At 37.8% G+C, this 11,677-nt stretch overlaps 1 protein-coding gene across 1 annotated transcript; it reads left to right on the top strand.

Annotated features, from left to right (window-relative positions):
- The first annotated feature begins 173 nt into the window (after nucleotides 1-173).
- On the top strand, nucleotides 174-11,274 carry LOC139711053 (dynein intermediate chain 3, ciliary-like). The gene is made up of 14 exons (XM_071622974.1): nucleotides 174-226; nucleotides 1,449-1,648; nucleotides 2,210-2,371; nucleotides 3,008-3,126; nucleotides 3,637-3,779; nucleotides 4,185-4,298; nucleotides 5,016-5,155; nucleotides 5,708-5,830; nucleotides 6,415-6,594; nucleotides 7,488-7,531; nucleotides 8,010-8,145; nucleotides 9,175-9,417; nucleotides 10,251-10,409; nucleotides 11,224-11,274. The coding sequence occupies exons 2-14, from the start codon at nucleotides 1,466-1,468 to the stop codon at nucleotides 11,272-11,274; spliced, it is 1,797 nt and encodes a 598-aa protein (XP_071479075.1). The 5' UTR covers nucleotides 174-226; nucleotides 1,449-1,465.
- Nucleotides 11,275-11,677: the final 403 nt, after the last annotated feature.

An 11,677-nucleotide genomic window follows, 5' to 3' on the forward strand; every position in this document is an offset into this window, starting at 1 on the left:
TTAAGTAAGTATAGAATTTTTAAATAATTTTTTTAATCAAAACAATTATTTTAATGCCATATTTCTTCTTTTCATTGCATATAAGTATTTTATCATTTTTTAGTTTTAGCAAAGGTCATGTGCGCATGCGCTCTTCAGACTGCCGCTGTACCCTGGCAACAGCTTCAGCGAAGCTTTGATGCAGATTTTGACGGGAGATACTAATTCTACTACCAATTACACAAAGGTAAATTGTTGTCATCTGTATATCTTTTCACTATCACCTATCCGGGGAATAAGTTGGTAATTCATAACATTCGTAGACAGTATCGAAGTAGCATTTTAGTTAAAAGACTCACATATTTAAGTTCTGTTTGTGGTCGCTGGCACTGTGCACAGCACAGCCACGGCCCCATGGCTGATGAATAGGGTCTATTGATGCTGATGGCGGCGATGCTCAATCAAATGCGACAATAATGCTGGTATGGAGTCACTCAGTCACGAAGAGAATGCTAACTTAATGCATAGCTATAACATTAGGTCTAAAAAAATGTTTTTCTAAATTCCTATGTGTCCTTGATTTTCAGTATATATGATTATGCTTAGTTTATCTAAAAAGAAAATGCCAGATCCCTACGACAACAAGTCAGGAGGCTTCTCGAGTTCTAAGAATCTAAGGTCTAGGAGAGTTGATCGTATCACTGGACGCTTTTTTTTTCTTGGCTAGGACTCTGAGGATGACATTTCGGCCAAAAATGGCACCAGCTATTCACAAAGTCCTGAAAATTACGAATTTGGCAAAATTATGAAAATTATTCACTCCAATTTTTGGGAAAAAAGACTTCAAATACACCCCTTTCCAAAAAGTTGTTCTTTTTTCGTCTTTTGCAAAAGAAAAACTAAAAAGTCTTTTCTTTTGTGAAATCTCATAATATTTCCGGGCACAATTCTTGTAATGGAATAATCAACATCTTTCGCACCTTGTTCTTGCACCAGATTCACAATTCATACCCTCCATTCACTGTACACATTCTTACTGAGTGGACGATAAAGACAAAAAATCAGCAAATGAGGCTCAAATTCCGTATCTTACGGTAAAAAAATGTCTTACTTGAACATTTCTAACAGTTCACATGATAAAACCTTGTGAAAAATTGATAACTCCTTCCAAATCTGAGGTGTAATGTGAATTTCTTCGCGTTTTTACAGGTTTATGTCACATTCTTATTTTTTTTTTCTTTTTTTTTTGCGATTTTGGTCCATACAACGTTCTGTGAGGCTCATCTGCAAAGTCTTGTGCGCATTATTTGAATGTCATTATGCAAAATGTGCATGTCCTGAATTACCATGCTGTCCGGTATTTTATACAATGTTAGTTAAAGTCTCATGAATTGTGAATGTTAGAGGTTGTTGTAGTTGGATTGAGTATATTTTTATTTCATGTTTCAACCCTTGATGTCTTTTTGCAGCGAACTAAGGTAGCACCATGGAGATCGTGTACGTGTACACGAAAAAGAGAAATGAGTTTGGGCGGCAGTGCAACTTCTCTGATCGCCCAGCTGAGCTTCATGTGGACATCCTTCCAGATGAAAGCCTCTTGACAAACTTCATAGAGAAGAATCCAGTGGACAGGGGGATACAATGTGTGCAGGAAATGTCAGAGCATGATGTGAGTGCATTTAACATCATACTTTGGTAAACTTTACTGACATTTGTTTATCAATCATATAACAAAATTCCATGTGTATAAGGTCGCCAAATACTCTTTCAGAGACTTAGGATTGTGTTGTAGCAAGGGTTCTTGACATTGTTATGCTGATAATGCTCTCTGTTGCTGTGTCTGATGTTTTAGTTGTTAGCATGTCAGGCTTTAGACCCATCTCAGGGGATGTGAATGTGAAATATTATTGTTATCTCCAGCTCACCAGACCTAAAGGCACAACTGAGCTAATGAGATTGTTAACCTTTTGTAGTCCACTGTTCACTGTGTATATAAACATTTGAACATTTTGTTCTCAAATAGCACAATGTTTAGATTTCCATAAACAGGGTAAGAATTGATTTTGTGGAAGAGGTCAATGAGTTCTTCAAAGTGGGACAGATTTCATCTACAATAAAAGCCTCTCGCATGCAGTACTGATATTTCAGATTCAAGAGACAGAGAGAGAGAAAAAAAATGTCTCGATGTCTCTTCATAATGCACTGCTTTCCATGTAAATTGCCCATGCAGGTGAACACAGAGCGATTTGAAACGGACAGTCGAGGGATCAACCATTCCGAGGGTGGCTGGCCAAAGGACATCAACCCACAGGAGGTGGAGCAGGTCATCAGGTTCAGAAAGAAGGTGGAGAAGGATGAGCACTACATCAACACCATCCTGAATTTGGCCAGTGTAAGTTTTGCCCTCTTTGGTTGTAAAGTAGTAGGCCTGAGTATACTTGGACTGTAGATGGGAATCAGAGTATTGGTTATAAGTTTTTCTCATCACAATATGCGAAGGAATGATGCAAATTTCCTCTCAACATATTTCTATTTTCCATATTCACAGTACATGTCGAGTTTAGCTCCATTTCGAGGAAAAATCAAGCCAGTCAAAGTGGCTTGAGGGTGATTCAGAATTACAATTCATTGCAGAAGTGAAGCCCAGGCATGTTTATGCATGTCTTGGCAAAAAAACTTGTAATTTTCTGTTTCCTTCCTTTGTTTCGTGTGGGCATTTTCATAGTTTGTTGCTGTTTTTATATTTAATAGGTAGTAATATTCTTCCATCTGTATCTTGCATGATATTATAATCATGTTATCAACACAATAAGGCCATAAATACAGAGCTTTCAAGCGTTGCCTTGATTGTTTATAATAATTAACTTCACTTTGGAACCAGACAGTTTTAAAATAAAGGGAAAATGATATGGGATCTTCAGTCCCCATGGCATTAGTTGCAGTATAATCACATGTTACCTATGACTAGTGTAGAAGTTGTGTAAACAAATTAACAATGCCTCTCTCTCTCTCTCTCTCTTTGACACAGGTTATGGAACACTGTATTCAACAAAACAATGCAATAGACATCTATGAAGACTACTTTGCAGACCTGGAGATTGAGGAGGTAGAAGAGACGCCATCTGCCAAAACCATCAATGTTTTCAGGTCAGTGAGTGGTGGAGAAGATTTAACTTGCTGTGGATTTTTTTCCGGAATCACTTTTTTTTTTCTTTTCTCATTGATCGTGAAGATGAAAGCTATCTACTGATTAGGTGTATACACATTCCATGAGAAGGTTGATTATTGCCTCATTTGTCACAAGGGGATCACATTTGTTTTAAGCCTTTGGCTTTCTTTGTGAACTCCTTGGCACATTGTACACTGTGTATATATTTCTGTTCTTGTGATTATCAATAAAGTGAATTGAATTGTATCTGCAAACTTTGCCTTGCCCTATTTTAACCTTTTTCAAAAAACAATATTGAGCATATCAAATCATGTTACTCAAAGTACTGAGTTACCACAGCTGTACTAGTGATGGATACATAACGTTTATGTCCTTTTTATCTTCTGTTAGTGCATAACATCTCTTCGTTTGAATGAAATTGATGATCTGCCATCACAGTCCCGTTTTTCATGTGTATTGTACACGTTTCTTTTTGCTTTCTGCTGCAGAGATCCAAATGAAATCAAGAGGCCAGCCACTCACCTATCCTGGTATCCAGATGGACCAAAGAAACTAGCCGTAGCCTACTCCAGTCTCGAGTTCCAGAGGTCATCGCCAGATACCAGCCTCGACTCATACATCTGGGACATTGGTATGTTGGCCATGTCACTTCAGGTCATCATCTGATATGAAAAGAGAGATCTATATGTAGAAACAAGAGTGTTTTTTTTTTCTTTTTCATTGACAGTAGTCCTACTGATTAAAGCATTTTTATATTGAAGTGCATTTCCTTTCGTTTCGTTAACTTTCATTTGTTTTTCTGCATATTACTGCCAATCATGGTACAAAGTTTTCTCCATGTCTGTACCAGGAGTATGAAATGATGGTCAGTATGTGATGTGAATCACGTCTTGGATTCTCTTCGTGTGAATTGCCTAAAACCATTTCTGGTTCATACACTGGAAACCCTGTAAATGGTACTATCAATGTGCCAATTTCAGAACTTAGATGAATGTTTCACCCTGTGTTTCTGTGTATTTCATCGTTTTGCCACCAGAAAACCCTAACAAGCCAGAGTTTGTACTAAAGCCAGTATCACCCCTTGTCTGCCTGGAATACAACCCAAAAGATGTCCACGTCTTGATCGGAGGATGCTACAATGGACAAGTCGGTAAGTGGAAGAGGGAATGGTTCCTGCCATGCCGATTGTTGATTACGTCATTTCTTGCTATAACAAGGAGTTATGTTATTAGGAGACAAGCTTTGATAAATTTACATTCGCATGATGTTGTCATTCACACTGTATCAAATGATGGGAATTAGAAATTGCAATTTGTGAACATCAGGTCGCTTTTTGTTTTAATTTACGAGGGACAGTAACTCCATTAATATTGACGAGAAAATTCTATGTACATAGATGAAGAGATTTTATGTAATAAGCTCTGTTGTCGGGAATGCATGCACAATGTATGCAGTTGCTCGTTTATTCTAATAAAACTGCTAAAAGTGGACATTTTCACGGTGTTGAAATTTTCGCACCACTCGAAACTAGCACAAAAATAAAAGCACACGAATATTTGTGCTTGACATGTGTTCCAATAGTTGATATCTTGATTCCGCAAAATTAAAATCATGCAAAACTCTTCTTACCCGGCTGAGGGCGAAAAATTAGTCGCCAAAAATATCCACTTTTACAGTAGTGAATCATGCTAGACTCCATAAGAAGTGCGTGGGAAATTAGGGTTATATTTTGTTTGTGGCTACGCTTGTTTGTATAATTAAAATAATAAGATTGATTAAGATTTCTGACGGTAAGACTATATCTTGGCCAGCAGTACATGTAACAATCTGCAATCTCTATCTCTCATACTCTTGTGGTCACCTACAGCGTTTTGGGACACAAGGAAAGGATCTCAGGCAGTGGAGATGTCACCGGTAGAGCACAGTCACCACGACCCCGTCTATAAGACCATCTGGCTGCAATCCAAGACGGGCACGGAGTGTTTCTCTGCATCCACAGATGGACAGGTACGGCACACAGCATGCCCGTCTATGCCATTTATCTATTAATCTATCTTCATGGCAGACATTTGCTCTGGACACCAAATAACCTGTTATGTGAGGAGAGACAACCTCAACTAAGTGTAGGACTTTCAGCTGAAATAATGCAATTTATACAGAATATCAGTTGATGGAGCCTTTGTTCAGATGATAACAAACTCTAAGATATGAAACAACAACTCAGTGTGATGTACAAGAATGTGTTTCACTTTCCATTGTCCCAAGCAATCTCCAATTTTCGTACATTCCTATGAACAGTTAGACAGCGTACATGAATTTTATCAAGATACCTCACCTTCCAATGTTCAGACTATTCAGTGTGCTCAGTTGCATCGTGTTGGGGGACACACACTGTGTAGTAGTTCATTTTCCTTTCCCACAATAGCTACGTTCACATAAACTGTCATTGATAGGTGACACTAAAGTGGGGAAAGTCTTCATCAAGCATGGATGTGTTATTATAGGATGTCTTCCTAGCTATCAGTCACCTGAATGTACATTTCTTTCTGTGACACACAGGTCTTATGGTGGGACACACGCAAGCTGGGAGAGCCAACGGAGAAGCTGGTCATGGACCCAACCAAGAAAGGCAAAATGGAAAATGCACAAGGAGTCATTGCCCTGGAATATGAACCCACAATTGTAAGCCAATTTCTACTCTAGAGTCAAACAGTAGAATGTATCCTAAGTCTGATGTCTTTTATCTCGCTGTTCTCAAACTATGAAAGAATGCATTTTAAGGAATCTTGTCTGATTATGGTGGTAGATATATTTTGCTACTGGAAAGCAATGCCCAAATTTCATGATACTATCAAATTTTCCTGCCCAGCAAAAGAATGTTTAGTTTCTTTTCCTATTTCCTTCAACTGTTTTTTTACCATATGTCTTCAGTTTCTTCTGGAAAAAATGTTTGATTCTTCTCAATGAATATCACATTTTGCTGAATTGTATTGACATCTTGGTTCTCTTTTCTTGCTTTTCTGATATCATGCAAAATTACTAGTGTACCAGGTCCTAGAATTTAAAAAAAAAGTTCTGCTGGCTTTTCATGATTATGTGAAGCAACAGTAAACCCTTATTAAGTAAAATGTGCCCATTCAAATGATTAGGCATCTTTTGTTTTTATTTAGATATCCATAGAAAATATGTCTTGATGATGAAAAGAATTCAAGAATTGCATTTGTCCCATCTGATATAATATTTCTCTCTCTCTCCTAAACCCACAGCCCACAAAGTTCATGGTTGGTACTGAGCAAGGCACCATCATCTCATGTAACAGGAAAGCCAAAACACCGGCTGAGAAGATTGTAGCCATGTACAGGGAGCACATCGGCCCTGTCTACTCACTGCAGAGAAATCCTTTCTTCCCCAAGAACTTCCTGACTGTTGGTGATTGGACGGCGAGGGTAAGAACCAGTGCCTAGTCATTATTGCAAATATATGTTGGAATCGTGAACAGAATGTGGCTCTAACTTTAATAAAATCCTTTGAATATACCCTTTAAGTTTTAAGACAAGTGCCATGGTTGTAATTCTGAAGACTTATTTGGGGTTTCAAAATGAGTGACACTGATTGCTGCCAGCAATTGACTTCTTGAACATGCAAAAATATAGAATTAGAATGCTTTAGGGATTGCATAAAACAGTGGAATCAGGTTCATGTTTCACAATCAGTCTGTCAGGATCAATGTGCGGAGACTTTGATTTTATGCCGCTTGAAAGAAAATACTAGTGTGACTCTTCATTGGAGTTATACCCATGTAATAAATACGATCAGGGTCAAGTACTTCACCAAAATTTGTATTCTCTGTGGTGTTCTGATGTATCAGTTCACTTCCATTCAGGTGAATTCTGTGTTACATAAGGTGATTAGCATGCATTTATGATTAAATGACGGTAATGGTGGTGAATGGGATTGATTGGCAGGTCCTTATTGCTAATTGATGAAATGAATGAACAGGTATTGAGACCTGAAAGTTACAAGAAAGATTAAGAAGATATTACAGTATCAATTGCTGCTGAAGTTAAAACTGTATCCTTGATCTTTAAATGTTTGGGTTTTGTTTTTGTTTGTTTGTTTGTTTTTTTTTGGGGGGGGGGTTGCCTCATGAAAATGGTTTCATTCTTGGTTGTTGATGGTGCAATATGATGTTGGTGCTTTTGGTCTTCAATGAGCAAAGAATTGACAAAATTTTGACACATTTCATCTCTGTTTTGGTCAAATTTTGACTGATTTGACATGATAGAACATGAGCTTTTCCCAGACTGACTCTCTCATTTTGTTGTTTGCTCTTGCTTAGATCTGGTCTGAAGATATCAGGGACTCATCTATCATGTGGACAAAGTAAGTATGATGGTACTTCTTAACTCATTATGGACCAGGGTTCCCACGGTCATGTAAATCTGGAAGAGTCATGGAATTTTGAAAATGTTTTTCTATACCTAGAAATGTCATGGAAAATGTAGAATTAGATTTATATCATGGAAAAGTCATGGGAATGTAATTTTTTTTTCTTTTTTTGCCTTTTAATGATCCTCTTTTTTGTTTGCAATGTAATTTTGTTTCTAAGGAAAACATTTTATCAAATAACATGGAAAAGTCATCGAAGTCATGGAATTTATTTTTGTAAAAGATGCAGGAACCCTGATGGACTGATATACTGTTGAAAAATCCAGCATATCAATGAATTAGAGTAAAGCCTAGAACTAAGGAATCAAACAGTTCAGTGCCTAGTGACTTGCAGCCCACAACTCAACACTTGCATAGACCTATCTTGAAAACCAGTGATGGCTATTAACCCTCTGATTCCCATCTGTTGCAGATACCACATGTCTTACCTGACTGATGGCTGCTGGAGTCCTGTAAGGCCGGCTGTCTTCTTCACGACCAAGATGGACGGCTCCCTCGACGTGTGGGATTACCTCTTCAAGCAGAAAGACCCGACCCTCAGCCTGCAGGTACGGTCACTTCAAGTCCAGGCATTATCATCTTTATCATGTTTGTATTCTCATTTGATGGGTTGCAAAAATGGGACTGGGAGCTAGATAAGTGTAATAATGGGTGATTAAGCTTTTTACAGTTAGTCCTATTAGCTGATGATGGTTAGAAAGGGGCTTTTGAAAGAGAATGTTTGGTGATGACCAAAGTAGGAAATAGTCTTCTTTTGTAGGAGGATGAGATTATCCTTGTTTGGCACTTATATTGCCACCCAATGTTCTGTCACACCAATTCCTTCACTGGAAAATAATCTCTTTCTTTAAAGGACAAGTCCACCATAAATTATATAATGTGGATTGAGTGAATGCAGCAATATTAGTAGAACACTTCAGTGAAAGATTGAGGAAAATTGGACAATCCGTTTAAAAGTTGTGAATTTTTAAAGTATCTGCTAAGTCACTACTGGAAGAGAAGACTACTACAGTATGTGATGTGACATGTGTACAATGATATAAGAAAAATATAAAGAGAATTTAACAAAATTTAACTTTTTGAAAAAAAGTGCACTTTTCCTTGACTCTTCACTGACATATGTTAAGGGTAATATTATTCCTCCTTGACTTCTGAAAGAGGAAGGTCAAATGTTCTTTTATTATGCGAGAAAAGTGAAAATATCTTGAATTTTCTTTATATTTTCTTTATGTCGTTAGCACATATGTGACATCACAAGCTGTAGTAGTCTTCTCATCTAGCAGTGACTAAGCAGAAACTTCAAAAATTCATAACTTTTAAACGGATTGTCTGATTTTCCTCAAACTCTTGCTGATGTGTTCTATTGATATTGATGCATTCTCTCAATCCACATGTCTATGAAGGTGAATTTGTCCTTTAACTTTCTTTCACTCAATATGAGTTTTGTTTCGACTCTCCTATCTTTGTAGTGCAGACATTATCAGGCAGACAATGTACCACATTCATTTTGACAAATACAACTTTGGTCTATATAATTGATATGATTTTAATATGTCTTCTTCTGTGGAAATTCACAGGTCAGCGACGATGCCCTGCACAGCTTGCGTGTCCAGGACCAGGGCCGCCTCATCGCCACGGGTTCCCACTCGGGCACCACCACCCTGCTGGAGCTGTCCAGCGGTCTCTGCACCATGCAGCGCAATGAGAAGGCCCTGGTGACGGCCATGTTTGAGAGGGAGACCAAGCGTGAGAAGATCCTGGAATCCCGCCAGAGGGAACTTAGACTCAAGAGGCAGACAGCCAGTGGACAAGGCAATGAGGTAGGGGACATCACTCTAATCCTTCTCTGTATTTCTCCTATATCATATTTCCTTTCAAAAGCCTCATCTTTTTATCATGAACTGGTTATCTGAAATAGAATCATTCATTGATTCAATGGTTGCAAGAGATCAGATGAATTTAATTCTAATGATTTATCATAAATGTCTTTCAATATTCAATTAGACCATGAAAGAGGAATTGTGAAAAAAAAAAACAATCCCTCAAGTCATTAGTCAATATCTAATAAATCTGTAATATCAGATGGTTACCTGGATCATGGCTAAGTCATGTTCTTTTTTACGTCATGTTAGTGCTGCTTTGCAGACTGAAGCAGTAAGACTGAACATTCGATTTAAACTTTATAACATGTGCTGCACAGACAAAATAGGAATGCAAATTGGTCTATTTTCACCGCATGATAATTACATCCTGTATATTAAGCAGGCAATGTAGGCTGTGACGCTTCCTAGTACTTGACCTTAATTAAACTTACAGCTAAGATTTGCAATATATATCAGACTTATCACCTTTGTCCCATGCAGGGGCTGAAGGAGAAAATGGTCTACTATGAAGCTGGTGAGATTTATTGAAAGTCACCAAAAAGACAGTGCTCCTGAAAAGCACAAGAACATATATACCACAAAAAAAGTCATGAAGATGGGCATGGAAATATTTGTTTTGTCTCTGTGTATGATATAATAATGAAAATTATTTGAAGTGCTGTTCAGTGTGGACCAGTATCAAAGGGCCAATTACGGAAATTTAGTACTTTGTGGACACGTGGGTCTGAAAGTGATAGTTATGTAACATCTACTTTCTTGGAATGATGCAGGAGGATGAGGAAGGAGGACCAGAGGAGGAGGAAGACCTCGTCGCCAACGCTGAGGAGGACTTCTTCAAGATGGTGCAGGCGGACAAGAAGAAGTTTGAGGCCAAGCAGGCCAAGCTGAGTGAGCAGGACAACAAGACCATTGAAGAGGCTGCAGAGCAGGTGAGCTGGTTGCCATGGTTATGGAGACGGGAAGAGGGCTAATGGTGATGCGTGAGAGTCTAACGCGCTTGGACAAACATTGAAAAATAAAACAAACAAACAAATGATTTAGAAGAGGATGGAGACAACATTCTTTCACAAAAGAATGACCAAAACAGTCCTTGTAAAGATTCCAAATTTTATTCTGCGTTGTCAAATGCTACTGCAAACCCTGAATTAATCTTGTGCCACATCTCATTATCTGATTGCTAACACAAATTGTCGCACAAAATGTTTGATTTAGCTGTCACATCAGCAGACCATTACTCGCATTTGATTGCTTGTTGCCATAATAGTTCCTGCTGAAGGAAATATGAAGTGGTAGTATTGTATTGAGTGAACACAATAGAATGATTCATTCAGCTGTGTTTAAGCACAAAGTTGAAATCAGTGCAAAAGGCAAAGCTGAAAGGCAAAAACATCAGGAAGACCGTTAAAAATATGAAAGTTATCATATGAGTCGTGACTCAGTAAACTAAAACCCTCCTCCAATGCCAGATATTTGTTTGTTGTTTGTTTGTTGTTTGTTTGTTTTTTTAAGGTAATGCCATAACACAATGTCGGTTACAGTATCTGTTTGCATTTACGTAAATGTTTTGATAATGCCTCTGCAACAGTTGATTTTAGGCAGTTAATACTGTGCAAAAATTGTTGACCAATCTAAAGGAGGCAGTGTTGCTCTGGCACAGAGCGAGGACAAAGAAACGGGATAGTACTGTAATTTGAGTATGATGACATTTTTGTAAACGAGAAACTTTATGGTTTTTTTCTTCAGAATGGCAGTGAAAAGAAGGACACAGAAAATGGTGAAAAGGAGGACAAATAAGATGGGAAGGTAAGTCTGGTGAGAAAAATATGTTTCTTTAGGAAAAGTGCATGAATTCTGATGTTGTGTCTTGTGAGTGAATCTGATTTTATATCAAAGGAGAATATTTTCAAAGGAGATGATATTTATGCATGAAGGTAATGAAGACAAGGCAAGAGTGCATTAAAGATTCGATGAAAAATATGCCATGACCATTTGAATGTTCATGTCAGTTGACTTTCTTTGGGGGTAGTTTGTTTTGAAGTACAAACACTCCTACATCAAGTAAAAAACAACAAATGTGTTCCATCAGAATTTTTTTGTTTTCAAGCACTTGATGTAAAAAGTAAAAAAATGGGGTGTTTAAAACTTCCATGATAGGTTATGACTTGATATACATGTAGCGTGCCATAGCTTGTAATTG

This window comes from Diadema antillarum, unplaced genomic scaffold (assembly GCF_040938485.1).
Source record: "Diadema antillarum isolate AM-2024a unplaced genomic scaffold, OU_Dant_1.0 seq00001606_RagTag, whole genome shotgun sequence".
Lineage (NCBI taxonomy): Eukaryota > Metazoa > Echinodermata > Echinoidea > Diadematoida > Diadematidae > Diadema > Diadema antillarum.